A 17,782-nucleotide genomic window follows, 5' to 3' on the forward strand; every position below is an offset into this window, starting at 1 on the left:
GAAGAGGATGAGGAGGCAGGTAATGGTAGGTTTGTCAACTCTGTAGCCTCCTCCAGGGGAGCCTCAGCCAAGGCTCGCTGATCCTGGGGACCTTGCTCTGACTCCACTTCCAAGTCTGGTGGCTGGTGGGAGACTGTCGCTGTTTCTCAGATGCCCTGAGACTGATTGGTGCCCCTGCGATTGTTGGGGAAACCCCTAGGCATTCCATAGCTGCTAGGGAGCCGGCCATGGGCCTTGAGGCCATGTGGCCACTGCTGGTCCCAATGGGAATGCTAATATCCCAAGTTGTTGGCCTTGACCTGCAGGCAAATCTTCCTCCTCACTTTCTGAGCCTGAGGAGGGAGAGACTCATCTGGGGGACCAGCACGGTGCTGATGTCGCCTCTCTACCTTGTTCCTGTCTACCTGTTCTCTGCAGGTCTCCACCGGTGACCTGTTCTGGGAAGATGTCTCTCGGTGCTGCGCCTCCAGTGACCGGCGGCAGCATTTGGTGGATCGGTGCCAGTATCCTGGTGATCAAAGCCTCACACTTTGAAAGCGGTGCTGGACTGGGAGAGAGAGGGGCGATGTCTTGGCTCAGGAGATCGTCGACATGCCGGTGGGGATCTGTAGCAGCTAACCAGAGACAGATGACGGGACTCAGGGGACTGGCATCTCAGCTCTCTGGAGTGGTGCCGCGAGTTTAGAGATGGACTTGGCTGCTCGGGGTATTGGTGCTGGGACTCCGGGGACTGGCGACGTGCCTCCACAGGTCTGCACCAGAGACCTGCCAATTGGTGCCGAGATCCCGGGGAACACTGCCTAGAGTTCTTGGAACAACACTGGGAATGCTGACAGGTAAGCCGACTCGTATCCGGGGATTGGCAGCGCTACCCAGGTGAGCACTAGCGAGGCACCTCCTGCATCAGGGAGCAGTGCCACACTGATGGAGACTGCTGGAAAGATCACAGAGCAGGCTTATCCCTTGAATGGGGCACTTCTCTGGCTCTGCACAAGTGGCACCAGAAGCGACAATATGTCCGTAGCAGCCTGAAAGGCCTCTGGCATGGACGGCACCGCCAGGTGCCAAGTGCCTCTGCTGCTTCCTGGGGTGACAGGTGGGTCTTGAGGGGATGCAACAGCTCAGCGGGTGCTGGAGCCTGGCCAATGTCCAGAGGAGAGGAGCTGCCCTGCACTTTCCTCCGGCTCACTCCTTCCCTTTACATAGGAGAATGCCCTCTCCTGGCCTTTCTTTGCTTTTTAGCTGGTACCAAGGTTGGGGATGTTGTAGTGCTTGGAGCAGATTTCAATCTAGCCAACTCAGAGGCCTGTGTAAGGGCCAACTCCATAAGGAGCACTCTAAGTTCAATGTTCCCTGCTTTTTGGTTCATGGCTTGAAACTTTTACAAATGCAACACTTTCTGTTCACGTGGGTATCCCCCAAACACTTTAGAGAGCTTTGATGGGGATCACTGACTGGCATAGGGTTTTTGCAGTGGCCTCAAGGCTTGCAGCCTGGGGATCGGACCATGCCCTGTCCCTAGGCTAAGTCCTACAGGGGACTAACTATTTCTAACTTATGCACTAAGGGAACTAATAAACTATACAAACTTTCTAAGAACTATATAGAAGAGATTCACAGTTTTAGAAGGAAAGCTTGCTGAGGCAAGGAGACGATCCAGCACAGTCACTGGCGGTAAGAAGAAACTGAAGGAGGGGGCAGCTGGAGGTGCCCCTTATACTGGTGCATATACATGCCACACCAGAGGGCACTAGAGCTAGTCTTCTATGGATACCACTGAGGGAAAAACTTCCAGCACTGGCACATATGGCGAACACACAGACGTACAATGGAATGGACATGAGCAATCACACGAAGAAGAATGAAACAGTATATGCTGGGAGGCATAGTCCTCCACGTGCTACACTTCCATACTGAAGAAAAAGGGAAATTGATAGCTGTACCATTTTCTCTAAATTAGGTGAATCCCTCTGGAGCCGGGCAAACTGGCAGTACAGCTCATGGTTACACAGCTTGGGTACCATAGTTCTACTCTATATTCTACTTAAAGCTGTGACTCCATTCTGCTGGTACTGATTGCTTGTTTAATCTCAGCTATTCTTTGGAATGTTTTCTATCTTTTGCTGTAAATATTGTCTATAGAGAAGAGACTGGAAATAACAATGGTAAACAAGACTTTAATTAGAAACAGAAACATTTATTGAATGTATGGAAGAATTTCAGATGAGGACCTGATTCAAATCCCACTGAAGTCAGTGGAAAGAATGTCAGTGAATTCAGTGGGTATCAGATCAGGCCCATAGGGCTTAGTTCTTAAGTCTCTGTTCAGGTTATGACTAAAGACCAAGGAAGGACTTCCAACCTGGGCCCATTTCTGTACTCCTCCCTGACGAGGGGAGCAGCACTGAAATCGGTATTGCCATGTCAGATTAGGGTTAGTGTGGCTGCAAATCAACGGTATTGGCCTTCGGGTGGTATCCCACAGTGCACCATTGTGACCACTCTGGAAAGCAATCTGAAAATGGATGCACTGGCCAGGTAGACAGGAAAAGCCCCGCGAACTTTTGAATTTCCTTTCCTGTTTGCCCAGAGTGGAGCTCTGATCAGCACGGGTAGCAATGCAGTCCCAAATCCAAAAAGAGCTCCAGCATGGACCATACAGGAAATACTGGATCTGATTGCTGTATGGGGAGACAAATCTGTTCCACCAGAGCTCCGTTACAGAAGATGAAATGCCAAAGCATTTGAAAAAATCTCCAGGCTATGATACAGAGTCCACAGCACAGTGCTGTGTGACAAGCATAATGGAAAGCCAAGGAATCAAATGGATGCTCATGGAGGGAGGGAGGGGATACTGAGGACTCCAGCTATCCCACAGTCCCCACAGTCTCTGAAAAGCATTTGCATTCTTGGCTGAGCTCCCAATGCCTGAAGGGTCAAAAACATTTTCCCAAGTGTTTCAGGGTATATATCGTCAATTTACACTCTTCCCCCCCCCCCGAAAGAAAAGGGAAAAAAAACGTTTCTCGCCTTTTTTCAGTGTCATCCTATGTCTACTGCATGCTGCTGGTAGACAGGGTGCTGCAGCGCTGAACACCAGCATCACCTTCCCGGTGGCAGATGGTACAATATGACTGCTATCCATCGTCATCATCAGCCCATGAGTGCTCCTGGCTGGCCTCGGTGAGGTCGGCCAGGGGCCCCTGGGTAAGAATGGGAATGACTCCTGGTCATTCCCGGCAGATGGTACAAAACGGCTGGTAACCGTCCTCATCATAGCAACTGGAGGCTGAGCTCTATCAGCCCCCCCTTTCATGTCTAAAGACAAGATTCTGTACTGCATGGACTATCATAGCAGCGGGAGGCTTCCTCCCACTCATTTTATCTCACTAAAAAGTCAGTGTTTCTTATTCCTGCATTCTTTACTACTTCATCACACAAATGGGGGGACACTGCCACAGTAGCCCAGGAGGGTTGGGGGAGGAGGGAAGCAATGGGTGGGGTTGTTGCAGGGGCACCCCCTAGAATGGCATGCAGCTCATCATTTCTGCGGGATCTCTGGGGCTCTGACATAGAGTGGCTGTGCTCTCTGGTTCTGTAGTAGACTTGCCCCATATTCTAGGCAGGACTGACTCTATTTTTAGACAAAACATAAAGAAGGGAATAACCCGGGGAGTCATTCCCATTTTTGTCCATGCGCCCCCAGCTGACCTTAGCGAGGCCAGCCAGGAGCACCCAAGACAGCAGCAGATGGTACAAAACGACTGATAACCATCATCTCATCGCCAATTTACAATGGCAGACGGTGCAATAGGGATGGTAACCGTCTCTGTTACCTTGCAAAGGCAAATGAATGCTGCTGTGTAGCACTGCAGTACTGCGTCTGTCAGCAGCACTCAGTACACATATGGTGACAGTGACAAGGCAACACAGGCTCCATGGTTGCCATGCTATGGCATCTGCCAGGGCAATCCAGGGAAAAAGGGTGCAAAATGATTGTCTGCCTTTGCTTTCACGGAGGAAGGATTGAGTGACGACATTTACCCAGAATCACCAGCGACACTATTTTTGCATTGGGATCTCAACCCAGAATTCCAATGGGTGGGGGAGACTGCAGGAACTATGGGATAGCTATGGGATAGTTACCCACAGTGCAACACTCTGGAAATCGACGCTAGCCTAGGTACATGGACGCACACTGCCGAATTAATGCACTTAGTGTGGCCGTGTGCACTCGACTTTATACAATCTGTTTTACAAAACCGGGGTTTATGTAAAATCAGAATAATCCCGTAGTGTAGACATACCCTATGTAACCTTGGACAACACAAATGATCTCTCTGAGTCTCTGCTGTTCACCCTATAAAACAAGGATCATGCTATTTCCCCAATATTTTTTTTTGTCTATTTAAACTGCAAGCTACTTGAGTAATTACTGTCTCTCACTATTTGTTTACTCATCCTCTAGCACAATGGTGCTGCACTCTTCTGCGATAACAATCATCCTCACTATTAGAGTGCTACTGTAACCCACACACCTTCTGGGTGTGGTGTTCTGTCCCATCCAGTGGTACTGAGACAACTTAGAGAGGGAACATGAGTCTGCTCTACAGCCCTAGTTAACAGCTGGTTGGCTTTTAGCTCATGCGATAGAGGCTCATACACTAAGCTCCAGAGGTCCTAGGTTTTATCCCGCCTGCCAATGGCCGGGGTCTGTCGGTGTTACACTTCAAAGCAGAAAAATAGTAAACTCACCCTCAATACTAGACAGGCCAGCCATGGTTTTAAAAAAATGGAGAGCAGAAAACTGCTCAATGAGGCCAAAAACTGTTATAAAGCCTGAGTGAGGAAGGAATCCCATTCAAACCTGGTTTTCATTTCCATGAAGACCCTTAGGTTACTACCTATTTGATTTAATATCATGTTCATCTTTCACATTATACTACTCTGTTCTGTTAGGCATGATAGAGATAATTGTCCCAAATAACTGTGCTAACTTGTTTGTCTAAGCCTCATATACCCTTTGCTTTATTTACACTTCCTTTGCCATTTGTCACAGCTGTGTTTGCTTTCCTTCTATTTCAAATAAGTTTCTTAGTCTTATTTCTTATCTTTCTATTCAATTCCTATTGCCAATATTTCTTCACTATTGCTAGTATTAGCGTATTCCCTGTACTGGCCTTATTCCTTGCTCTGGTGTGTTTACCCTTCTATACTATCCTAAGTCTCTCCGTTATCCATGATTCATAATCCAATTTTGTTTTTCCTTTATGAGAGCCTGTAGATGGCTCTGCAGCAATGCTGGGGATGTGCAGTGAAGGATGTGACAAAGGTGCAGGGCAGTGACTGGCAGTCAGCAGTTGGAACTGCCCAGTTTCCAAGTCAGTGGTCTGAACCCATCCAATGAACTGTGACAAAACGTGGCTCTGCTTGTGCCAGCCTTAGAGACCAGTAATTAGTCATCTAAATAATTGCAGTATCACGTAATTGCTCATGTTTTGTTTTTAGCTTCATGAATTTCACTGGAGAAAGGAAATGTATCGCTGCCTTCATGAAGAACAGGCAGATTGCAATGAATAATGGGAATATAAAATATACAAAATAATCTATATTCTTTTTTCTAGTCACCAATGTGAAGATTTATTAAGATCTTTGCAAAGCCTTCATGATAGTTTTAATTAAAATAAAGAAATCAGTGGCACTTTTCATTTTGACTGTTGTAATGGGGATCAAAGGTCACGTCTGAGTTTATACGTAGTGAAAAATCACCTAAAGGCTTGATAAACCAAGTTTCATCTCATTAGCTTTAGTGTCCCACAAATGCAAATAGTGAGAATCTGAATGCCAGCCCCTTTTCTCACCAGAAAAAAATACAGAATTTTGGTAAATGGCAGCATTAGATGTCATAAGTAATACTGGTAACCCCTAAGCATAGAGATAAATTCCCACTGCTAAAACTCTAGAAATTATTAGGCATAAAATCTCAACTTCTGAAGGAAAAGAACATCATCATGACAAAAATAATATAATTATATTTTTAAAATGTCCTTTTGTATATAAAATAAATCCTTTTTATTTTTATTTAGCTTGGAAAGTGAAACTAGAGTGGTCAGTTTCACTTTTGCTGTTTCTCGTACTTCAGTACAATTGTGTTATGTTTCAGTTGAACATTAGAGTGAGAGCATTTCAGTTAAAACAGCTGTTTTCATTGAAATAGAATAATTTTGTGACACTTTTCTATTCTTATTAGTGCTTCCCACCTGGTCTTCAGACAATACGAAGGTTTTTGATATTTCTCTATCATCATCATCTAATACTCCCAGCCAAAAAAAAAAAGAATAAAAGAAATGTAGGTCTGGACGGGACCTCAAGATGTCATCTAGTCCAGTCCTCTGCATTAAGGCAGGACCCAAGTATTCTTAGATCATCCCTGACAGTACTTAAATGGAATATAGACAGTGTAATTGAGAGTAAAATACATGACAGGGATGTTGTAATTATTCAAAATCCAAACACTGTAAATCCAGGAAATTCAAAACTCAATTGATGTCATGCAATTATCATAAGATTATGATTAAGGTATTTGCATGTTTGTTGTATCAGATTACATTAAACAAAATATTAAAAGTCACATTTTCTCCCTCATGTTGTCCTTAAAGGGCACGGTTAAGATTATCCAAAGATTGAGTTGCTTGGGTGCCTTAACTGTGCATGTCCACTCCATATCTTAGGTTTGGATTGTTTTTTAAAAGTTAACCTTAACTCTGAATTTCCTGGGATCATAACACTTGGTATTGGGCTAATTACAACATTCCTGTAGTGTATTTTACCTTAAATTACTGATATGTGCTCTCAGCCTTACATCAATTTTAATATAGTTTTTGACTGGGAATTTCTTTAATTAGAAATTTCATATACAAACACAAAATAAAGCCAAAGAGACTACTACCATGTGATGTTTCTAATGATGTGAAGACATGAAGCATCAACTTAAAAGCATTTTTAAAGATTTCAGCCTAAGGGCTATTTTCACTGGTGGTAATGCTATGGCTGCTTTATGCCATTCCCATATTGGTCACTTAAAGTGGGTTTATAGCTACATTATTTCACCAGAACAGTGCATAGCAGCTGGAGAGAGTATATTCTGGTTTATGTCTCCCTCCTGTCCTCCAGTTTCTCCCTGCTTTTACACCTTCTAACACTCCCCTGCACATCCATACGTAAATTTCCCCTTCCTTTCTATACCCTCTTTATTCTTTGCATACATACCCGTATTTCCCCATCTCTATTGCACCTTCTACATTCCCTGCGCATGCACACACTCACACACAAACCCTTGTGTCCTCCTCCCTCCTGCCCTCTGTTGATCTCATCTGGTGCAACAGGTAGCCATTGAAAATAAATATGTAGAATGAATGCTTATTTTGGATGCTATTTTTCAGAACTGATCGTTTATCCATCAGCAGAAGCTGAGGCATAACGTTTTTCCCTTCAGAAAAACTCATTAAGAATTGCCATCTTTCAAACTGGCCACCATCGCCAACTGATTCCAATTTCAGTCAAGCCAGGGAAGATAGTGACTTCCTATTCTGTCAGGAGGCAATAGGAGATAGGTGGCCATTTTGCAGGGGTCATCTGAGAACCTCCTGAATTTTCAGTCCTATTGAGAACTGTGGGAGATGTCAGTCATTTTGAAAGAAGGTAGTTCTTTAGCTCTGTAGAAGAAAATGATTTATCAGACCCTCATAAAGAAGAAACTTTTTGAAATATGGTAAACAATAGCCATTAATCCTAAAGAAATATTTCAACTGTAGGGCGCAAGATTTAAGTGATTTCAAACTCTGGAAAGTTTGAAGTGTTGTTATTATTCTGTTATTAAGATCATTTGGGCCAAAAAAATGTCTGACACCAATTTTAAACTGAGAAAAATAGAATAATTCATTTATTTCTAGCTAATCAAGCACAAAACCTAAGTCTGACCCCTGAATATATATCGGGGGTCGCAACCTTTCAGAAGTAGTGTGCCGAGTCTTCATTTATTCACTCTAATTTAAGGTTGTGTGTGCCGGTAATACATTTTAACGTTTTTAGAAGGTCTCTTTCTATAAGTCTATAATATATAACTAAACTATTGTTGTATGTAAAGTAAACATGATTTTCAAAATGTTTAAGAAGCTTCATTTAAAATTAAATTAAAATGCAGAGCCCCTGGACTGGTGGCCAGGACCCGGGCAGTGTGAGTGCCACTGAAAATCAGCTTGCGTGCCGCCTTGGGCAAGCGTGCTGTAGGTTTCCTACGTCTGGTATATACATTCTGAGTATCCTGAAATAAGGCTGCTAATAAAAAGAAAAAGAAGGAAAAAAAGAGGCTTGCACCATCCTTGTGTAAGTTACTCAGGAGGAGATTTTCAAAGGGACAAAATAGGTGCCCTTTCCTATTGAACATCAATAGTAGCTGGGAACCTAATTCTCACTACTGCTTGTGAAAATCTCCCCCTTCATCTCAGTTTCAAAGTAAAATGGGAATAATAATAGCTACTTACATCTACAGGAGGATTAGAAGGCTTAATTAGTTAAATGTGATAATTGTGGTTACAATCAATCAATACAAATAATAATTTGATGCTCAAAATTAGTTTTAAGTGTCTTATTTCTCCTTTCTTACCTGCCGCCAGGTATTCCCACAATCAGATGTTATGTACATTTCTTCTTTATACTCAACCAACTGGGAGCCCAGATTACCTGGACACAAAGGAAACAAGTAAATAAATAAATAAAAAGGCAAAGCTTGCATTTATATAGTACCTCTCTCCTTAGCAAAATAAGCAGGAAAACAGATGAGGATCAAATCAAATTTTGCCCTGGGATCCTTGACCGGGGCTGGCCTGATTTCAATGAGAGTCACAAGTGCATGCTGGCCCCAAATGATGAAGTACGATTACTTTATTTTCTGCAGTAACAATAATTAATATTTGCTGTGGTTTTATTACATATGTTTAATTTCCACATAATTGGTTGTTGAGAGATGGATAGTAACTGCAGGATGGGAAGAGTCAGGCTAATCTATATGATTTAAAATGACTCCACTGGGCAGAAATAGCATGGTTTGTGAGAGGCCCATAAGAAGACTTACCCAGACTTCCAGACTTTCTTAGAGTTATCTTGGAGACTGAAGTTCTGTCATCTCCTTTCCTGGTTCCCTTACCTCCTTCCCTGCCACAACACCTTTCTCCCTGCACCTGGACTCACTAACTTACTCTCTCTCTCATTCCTCATTCTAACTAGAGTCCATCCCCAACCCCACTGCTCCTGTGTGATGAACATTGGAAGAAGTTTCTTCTGTCAAAGTGCCAAATTGCCCTCGCTCACCAAATGGCCGGCCACTCTGGTCTCCGTAACCATCTACGACACCTTCTGCTCCCACATATCCACTGGTGCTTTGCAGTATGAGGGAAGAGGTAGGACTTGGCACGAAAGCGAAGGGGGCAAGTTATACTTATAAGTCAATGAAGGAGCAAGAATCCTGGCATGGGGGGGGTGAAGGTGGGGTGGAGGATGTAGAATACAACACACTCCTGCTATAAGTCCCAACCTCCTCTGAGAGTTCACAAACTTACCTCTTTCTTGACATATTGCTCCACAGAGGCATCTCCATTAACTCTAGGAAAATTGTCAGTCCTTAAGGTTTAACAGGTGCCTCTTGCTTACTCTTTAATAAACTACACTTAATACTATTATTTATTAATATTATTATAGTATCCCTTAAATCCCCAGTAGGGTTAAGCAATGATCACTGTATTTGGAATAAGAATCTCTCTGATTCAGGCTGTGTGAATATCTTTTGAGGTTATTGTCAAGGTTCCTTCCCCACTCTGAACTTTAGGGTACAGATGTGGGGACCTGCATGGACACTTCTAACCTTAATTACTAGCTTAGATCTGGTATCACTGCCACCATCCAGAATTTTCAGTGTCTGGATCACTCCCTTTCCCCACAAAACCTTCCCCTCCCTGGGTAGCCTTGAGAGACTCCTTTACCAATTCCCTGGTGAGTCCAGATCCAATCTCTTGGATCTTAAAACAAGGAGAAATTAACCATCCCCCCTCCTTTCTCCCACCAATCCCTGGTGAGTCCAGATCCAATCTCCTTGGGTCTAAAAACAAGGAAAAATCAATCAGGTATTAAGAAAAAGGCTTTTCATTAAAGAAAAGACAGGTAAAAGAAAACCCTCTGGGAGAGATTAGCATACCAGCTACTCTCACAGACAACAGATTCAAAACACAAAGGATGTTCCCCTGGGCACAAATTTAGTTACACAAAAAAATACCCAATTTGATTCTACCTCTAATTTCATAAGACAGGTTACAAAGAGATAATCATAAACCTATTTATTCCTTTCTAAACTTACTACTCTGATAAGAGGCTGGATCCTTGATCTTTTTCACTCCAGCTGAAACCGAAACTCTAAACAAAAGAAAAACTTCCCTCCTTCCTTTTGAAACATCTTGTTCCCCCATTGGTCCCTCTGGTCAGGTGTTAGCTAGGCTAGGTGAACTTTTTAACCCTTTACAGGTAAAAGAGGCATTAACCCATAACCATCTGTTTATGACAGTTATCTTGGCAGAAGCACTGCACAAAACTAACAATAAATGAGAATGAGTGGGTTTTTTTTCATTTAGTTTGCTCATGCTAAAATAAAAGAAAAAATAACATTTATTGAAGGCCTTTGAGACCCATATTTTTGGTATACCTAGAGGCCAACTCTCTTATGGCACTATGTAAAGTACCATCTTAGCCTCTTTATTCATCCTGAACCACTTTTCCTGTTTTATCTGGCTCATTTTATTCAGTGGTAGGAAGATTTAAAGGAAGATTTATAGCACTTAAAAACAGTAGGTATCAAAAACTGTGTAAATAAAAAAAGATTCTGAAGTAGAATCATATTCTCTACTCTGACACTGGCCAAAAAGCTCAGTATTTTGACAATAAACACTGCAGAGCAGTAGCTAGTCATTAGAGGGCTGCAAAGCAAACTTGTGACATGAGATCTCGACAAATACAGTTCCAAATGCATAGATTTCTATCTTGTGACAAGCTGCTCTTCAAATAACCAACTTTTAAACTGCCAGTTTACAGTAAGCTAGAAGAGACGCAATCACAGTATGTTTTTGCACCTAAGTGTTACTATTGAGGGGATTTTGCCTTAAATGTATGATTTGTATGTTCTTGGGGAAAAAATAGATGAGTTTTGTCAGATTTTTTTTAAGTAAAAGAGACATAAGGAAAGAATACACTTGAGATTAGGATAGCATTATGAAATTTTACTAACATACTATATAAACAAATGTGTTAGCTATGAAAACATATACTTATAGTTTATCCAGGATGAAAGACACTTGAGAGAGATTGACAGAAAACACTGTCCAAATGTATATGTTCCATTTATACCATCAAGATTATGAATACTTGGCTCTTTAATAGTTTAACTTTAAATTATTTAACCCTAATTATAGCTTAAATGGGATCAGAAAATTCTCTATATCAGAGAGTTTATTGGAGCTAGCCTAGTATTGGCATCTAGCAGTGGCTGTACCTGATGCTTCAGATGATCACCAATCCTACCTTCAACCCCACTTCACTCTGAAAAAACCCAAAATCGAGTACATCGAACAAGCCATGCAATTCTTTGAGGGGAAAATTGCTTCTTGATCCTTAGGTAGGATTGGAAGAATTCAATTTTTATTTTTAATTTTGAAGGATAATATCAACATATATTTTGAAGTGTTTTTTAAAGCTGTTTAGCAATTTAAATTTTCACCATTGTAGGAATTAATAATGGGGGTCAGACAATTATTTAGTGAGAGTAGAATATGTCCTGTGCCTCTCATTGAGGTGGGTTTATGATGTTGGCATACATAGGCGGTGGGTATAAGAGGCCAGGGAGGCTAAGCCTCCCTGAACAGCTCCGAGACCCCACTTCTCCTCTTCCCCAGAGATCTGCCTCTTCCTGTCCCCCCTTGCCCACATGGGGACCTCACTCAAGCAGTGAGCAGCTGGCTGGCCAGTGGGCAGGGAGGCTGAGGGGAGGAAGTGAAGAGGTATGCGTGGTGGTGGGTGGGCAGTAAGGGGGTGAAGAGGCGTAAGTGGCAGGTGGGGAGCTTGGAGGGGGTGAACAAGTGTGAGCAAAGGGGGGGGGAGGGCAGAGGGAGGGGGTAAAGAGGCACGAGAGGAAGGCGGGAGTGAGCCGAGCAGGACCAGAGGGGTGGAGGCTGAGAGGGGCAGGCCTTGGGAGGAGTCATGGTCTGAGCACGTGCAGCTTCCCTGAATGGAGGAATGACGCACTACCCATGTTGGCACAGTAGGGGAGTTACATTGGCGGGAGGAGCAGTTCAATGTATGTATATCTCCAGTGTTTTGTCAACGAAAGCGGACTTTCGTCGACAAAACTGTGTAGTGTAGACAAGGCCTAAGAACTTTTTGGAAACACTGTTAGTTTTTGGGTACAATGCTTTCCTTTAAAAAATTACAGCGCTCAAGTCTTTTGGTTATAGTAACACTGGATTCTTTTGTTCTCTTTTACACCGAGATGCCAGCATCACAGAAAACTATCACAATTAAATATTGTTTAAATATTCCTCCTACTGAGAGACAATGTGGTAATATCTTTTACTGGACCAACTTCTGTGGGTGAAACAGACAAGCATTTTCTTCTGAAGAGCTCTGTGAAGCTCAAAAGCTTCTCTCTTTCTCCCACAGAAGTTGGCCCAATAAAAGATATTACTTCATCCACCTTGTCTCTCTAAAATCCTGGGACTAACATGGCTACAACATTGCAAACATCCTTTTGAAAGAGATTGGCCTGAGCTGAAAAATTGGGAACTGAGTTCTGATGCAAATTTTCCCATAAATTCAGGTATATTAATATCTAGGTTTTGGTGTGAACAAGTCTCTAATTATGAAGAAACTATCACTATCAGTCCTAAAAGTCAACTGAGAAAAGGAAGTAAAGTGGAGATGCTTTCAGTATCCTCAGCTCCTACACATCTCAGTGAGACTCAGCACCTTGTGAGAGGGCTCAGCACGTGCCAGGACCAAACTCATAATCAGGAATCAGGTAGTCTTTTAAAAAGATACTGGAACATCAAATTTAAAAGACATCTACAAAAATGAACAAAATGTATGCAACGCTCCTAGCAAATTCAAGTACAAACTTTCTCACCTTCCTTCTGGGTAACTGCATACAGGATATCATGTAATGTCTGTTACACCCAATATAGAACAAAGAAAAGAAAATAGACAATAGCAAAACATGAAAGTGCTAATGAGGGAAAACACAATGAGCACGGAACACAAAAAACAATTGCAAACAAAGAGAATAATTTGAAAGACAGGTGAGTTCAAAAGGAGCTATGGGCAGCTCCAGGGTTTAAACCACCATCTCTGATCTTCTTTTTCTCTTCAGAGTTATGGACCAGCCATCTTCACTCCTAACTTTGAACCTCTCTTTCACACCATGCTATCTGATTTCCTTTATAGCCAGAATCTCTCTAACTATTCCACTGACTACTTTCCTGTCTGCTTCTAATTTCCTCTCCTCTCCTAAACATGTTTATCTTCCCCTCTCACGTTCTTACTCTCCTTGCCCTTTGTACTGCTTTCATTACTACTGACTCCTGGTTCTTTTGAATACAAATCTCTGTACTCTTATGGTTCCAGTCTTATCTTTCCCAGCATTTCTTTTGGCTGTTATGGGTGGGCAAACTCTCTTTCCATTTTCATTTCATACCACAGGGTTCAGTTCCTGGTCCACTCCTCGTCTTCCTTTGCACAGATTATATTAGTCAACTCATTGCTAGTTTTGCTTTTTGCTACCATTTATATGCTGGTAATACTAAGTATTCTTATCTCTTCTCTCTCTTATTTGTACTTCTCTTCATGATCCAATATAACTGTACTTTTTTAAACTGCAAAGTGCCTTGGCTAAAGGAAGATCTTCTGTAAACTAAAAAGCAGTCGTAGCAGTTACTGGGATAGAAAGTCTTTCATACTAGGTAATTGGTTTGATGATGACTGGATGATACTACCATCCATTTGCTGTTTAGTAACATGAGGTGGGATTATGGGATGTATTAGCAGGAGTATTGTAAGCAAGACACAAGAAGTAATTCTTCTGCTCTATTCTGCGCTGATTAGGCCTCAACTGGAGTAATGTGTCCAGCTCTGGGTGCCAAACTTCAGGAAAGATGTGGACAAACTGGAGAAAGTCCAGAGAAGAGCAACAAAAATTATTAAAGGTCTAGAAAACATTACCTATGAGGGAAGATTGAAAAACTTGGGTTTATTTAGTCTGGAGAAGAGAAAACAGAGGGGAGATGATAACAGTTTTCAAGTATTTAACAGGTTGTTAGAAAGAGGAGGGAGAAAATTGTTCTTAATCTCTGAGGATAGGACAAGAAGTAATGGTCTTAAATTGCAGCAAAGGCGGTTTAGGTTGGACATTAGGAAAAACTTCCTAACTGTCAGGGTGGTTAAGCACTGGAATAAATTGCCTAGGGAGGCTGTGGAATCTCCATCATTGGGGATTTTTAAGAGCAGGTTGGACAAACACCTGTCAGGAATGGTCTAGATGATACTTAGTCCTGCCTTGAGTGCAGGGGACTGGACTAGAACACCTTTTGAGGTCCCTTCCAGTTCTGTGATTCTATGAGTGAAATGAGTTGGTAGGTTTGGTTTCTGTTGTACAGAAATGTGCTTTTGTCAAAAATATGGCCACCAATAGTGCTCTTGCTTACAGGCTTGGCGGAGAGGCTATGTGTTGCACTGGGAAAAGGAATGAACCTCTTCAGCTGTGGACTAGGACTAGGAATGTGAACTAGGAACCTTTTAGCCAGCACCTGCAGCATCTACATGCAGGAGTTACAGTACTTTGGTGCCCACAGCTATTCAGACCCCCATAGTCCGAACTGCAGGGCAGAACAGACAAACCCTAGGTCTTCTCCAGGTCAGAGTTAAGAGACATGTAGGCGGTGCATACAGGGAAACATGATTGCTGCTGGGCGTACTGCACCTATTCTGTGGATTTATAAGTGACTTACATTTCCTTTGCTGTCAAGGCAGCATTTTTCATGGGAACTACATTCCCTTCATATATGTTTTTAAAGTCAAGTCTCCAACTGTATGAAAAAACACTGCTAGACAACACCAGCCAGCTACACAGTGCCAGAAGCATGTCTAACAACACCACAAAATATAAACCAATCTACAACAATGGATAATCAGGTAGAACTAACTGAACAAACCCCTCAAGTTAAAGAAACTCTGAAAATAAAGAGACAAAGATCGAGTGAAAAATCAGACACAGGAACACAATAAGGATTTCACGAGCAGTCAAAGTGTCTTGAACACTTCCAACCTCCAACTGAGTGCAACCATTAATGAACCATATGCATAATAAGTGTAGCAATCAAGAGAAAGCAACAAAAAATGTGCATAATAGTAGCCAATGCAATCAAGTGACACAGAAAGTGAAAAATAGCCAAATTGTGAACAACTCCCGGAGAAGAAGCCAACACATAAGACAGAAGAATGAAGTGAAAGACATTATAAAACAATACAACTGAAAAAATATTGAAGAGCTACAATCTGAAAAATTCTGTTAAAAAAAAAATCCCAAGCTAATTTTGAAGCTCCATGTAGCTGCTGTGAAGTTCGTGATCTTCCCTCACTGGTCAGTCACCTCTCTCTTGGCTTTCTTCACCATGTTCAAATTTTGCCCTGATCTTGAAAGGCTCTTCACAAATCTGCTCTATCTCAGCATTTCTCAACCAAGGGTCCGGGGCCCCGGGGGCGGCAGCATGAGCAGGTTTCAGGGAGGCCACCAAGCAAGGCCAGTGTTAGACTTGCTGGGACCCAGGGCAGAAAGTCGCAGCTCCGCCATGTGGGGCTGAAGCGCGGGGTGCCAAGCCCTGCCACCTGGGGCTGAAGCCAAAGCCTGAGCAACTTAGCTTCGTGTGAGGCCCTGTGGCATGGGGCCATGGGCAATTGCCCTGCTTGCTACCCACTAATGCCAGCCCTGGCTTTTATACGCAGAAAAACAGTTGTGGCACTGGTGGGACCAGGGCCTGCTCCAGGCACCAGCGAAGGAAGCAGGTGCCTGGGGTGGCCAGCAGAAAGGGGCGGCAGTCCGTCTGGTATTGAGGCAGCACGTCTGAGTTTTCGGCAGCTGTTCGGCGGCTACTCATGTGCTCCACCATAGTGTTCAGCAGCAATTTGGCGGCGAGTCCTTCACTTTCTCTCTTCCTCTTTGGCGAGAGCTCAATCGGCTTTTCCTTTTTTTTTTTTAATTTTTTTTTTTCACCACTTTGGGCAGCAAAAAAGCTGGAGCCAGCCCTGGGTGGGATGTGAAGTTTTTATAGCATGTTTGGGGGAGGAGGGCTCAGAAAGAAAAAGGTTGAGAACCCCTGCTCTAGCTCAAGGTACTGTTTCCTATCATAGCTTCTGATTTTGCCTCTTCTCCCATAGGCCCCCATTCACTTCACTCTGCCAGCATCTCAGCCTCACCAGTCTGTCTCCCTTTCATATCTCCATGCTTTCTTTCACGCTGCCCTTTATAGTGTCTTGGAACACCTACCCTTACATGAAGTAATAAATAGACCTGCAGAATAACTCATGTTTCAGTTTGGTGCCCATTCTTAGAAGAAAAACAAAGAAAAAAATTCATTTTGACCGGAACCCAAAAATTGCTGAAAATTTTTGGCAGATCAAAAAGTCTGTTTTGGGTCAAACAAAAATATATTTATTTCTGGGCATTTTTAAGGGCTAGACTTACAAAATTAACAAAGGATATAATGCTAATTGTCTTATAACTTTTAGCTCATTGGTTAGTGCACTCACCGGGGACACGAGAGACTCGTTATTCAAGTATTTTATACAAAGTGGAACAGCATCAACAGGAGAACCCAAGCCCAGGATTGCCTGGTGATTAGGGCACTCGCTGGGAAAGGGGAGACCTGGGATCAAATCCGTGCTCCTCAGCAAGAATTAAAACTTGGTCTTTCACAGCCCTGGGGCAAACTCTTACCACTGGGGGAAATGTTATAAGGCGGGAGGCAGTGGTGGCAACTAATTTGGCTAATTCTTGTCACAAATAGTTTTGAGTTGACTGAAACTACATTTTCAGCAAATAAACTATTTGTCCAAAATTCCTCCCCCCCCGCTCTAGTCCCACCCATCCATATTCTAGGGTTCATTGAATGCAATGTACGCACACACAAATTGCAGCACCACTGCCCATCTCCACTATTTGCCTGGTGATTCAGACCAAGTTCTGCCCCTGGCTACATCAGAATAAATCTGGAGTAATTCCATAGGAGCACAGTAAAAGCAAGTCTTTTCATTTACTTCAGTGGGGTCTGGATCAGGTTCATGTGCACTATCTCCATTCAAACAAATAATAAATAACTAAATACTACTACTATGATGACAGTTCAAATTTATATTGAAAAAGTTATTCCACCATGGGCTGAAAAAGTAACCAGCTGTACTGTATACCATTCAAAGCTGTAAATGAGACTATTGTAGCCCACAGGAGGTCACTTTTTAACCCATAAAGCCAAAAATATACTCTAACAGCTGGAACCTCAGGGGCAGGGCCAGCTCCAGGCACCAGCATTCCAAGGTGGTGCTTGGGGCGGCAATCTGCAAGGGGTGGCAGTCCCTGTTGTTTTGCCCCCAAGCAGCGCACTGAATTGCCGCCGTGGGCGGCTTCAGCTAAACATAGGAG

The 17,782-nt window shown here is 42.9% G+C and overlaps 1 protein-coding gene across 4 annotated transcripts in view; it reads right to left on the reverse strand.

The window, feature by feature from the left end:
* SORCS2 (sortilin related VPS10 domain containing receptor 2) overlaps positions 1-17,782 on the reverse strand; it is an 849,371-nt gene that overhangs the window by 65,385 nt on the left and 766,204 nt on the right. For all 4 annotated transcript variants that reach the window (XM_030564483.1, XM_030564482.1, XM_030564485.1 and 1 more), the window contains exon 12: positions 8,666-8,742. In XM_030564483.1, the coding sequence (XP_030420343.1) occupies positions 8,666-8,742 (77 nt within the window). The remainder of the gene's footprint in view (positions 1-8,665; positions 8,743-17,782) is intronic.

This window comes from Gopherus evgoodei, chromosome 5 (assembly GCF_007399415.2).
Source record: "Gopherus evgoodei ecotype Sinaloan lineage chromosome 5, rGopEvg1_v1.p, whole genome shotgun sequence".
NCBI classification, from domain to species: Eukaryota; Metazoa; Chordata; order Testudines; family Testudinidae; genus Gopherus; species Gopherus evgoodei.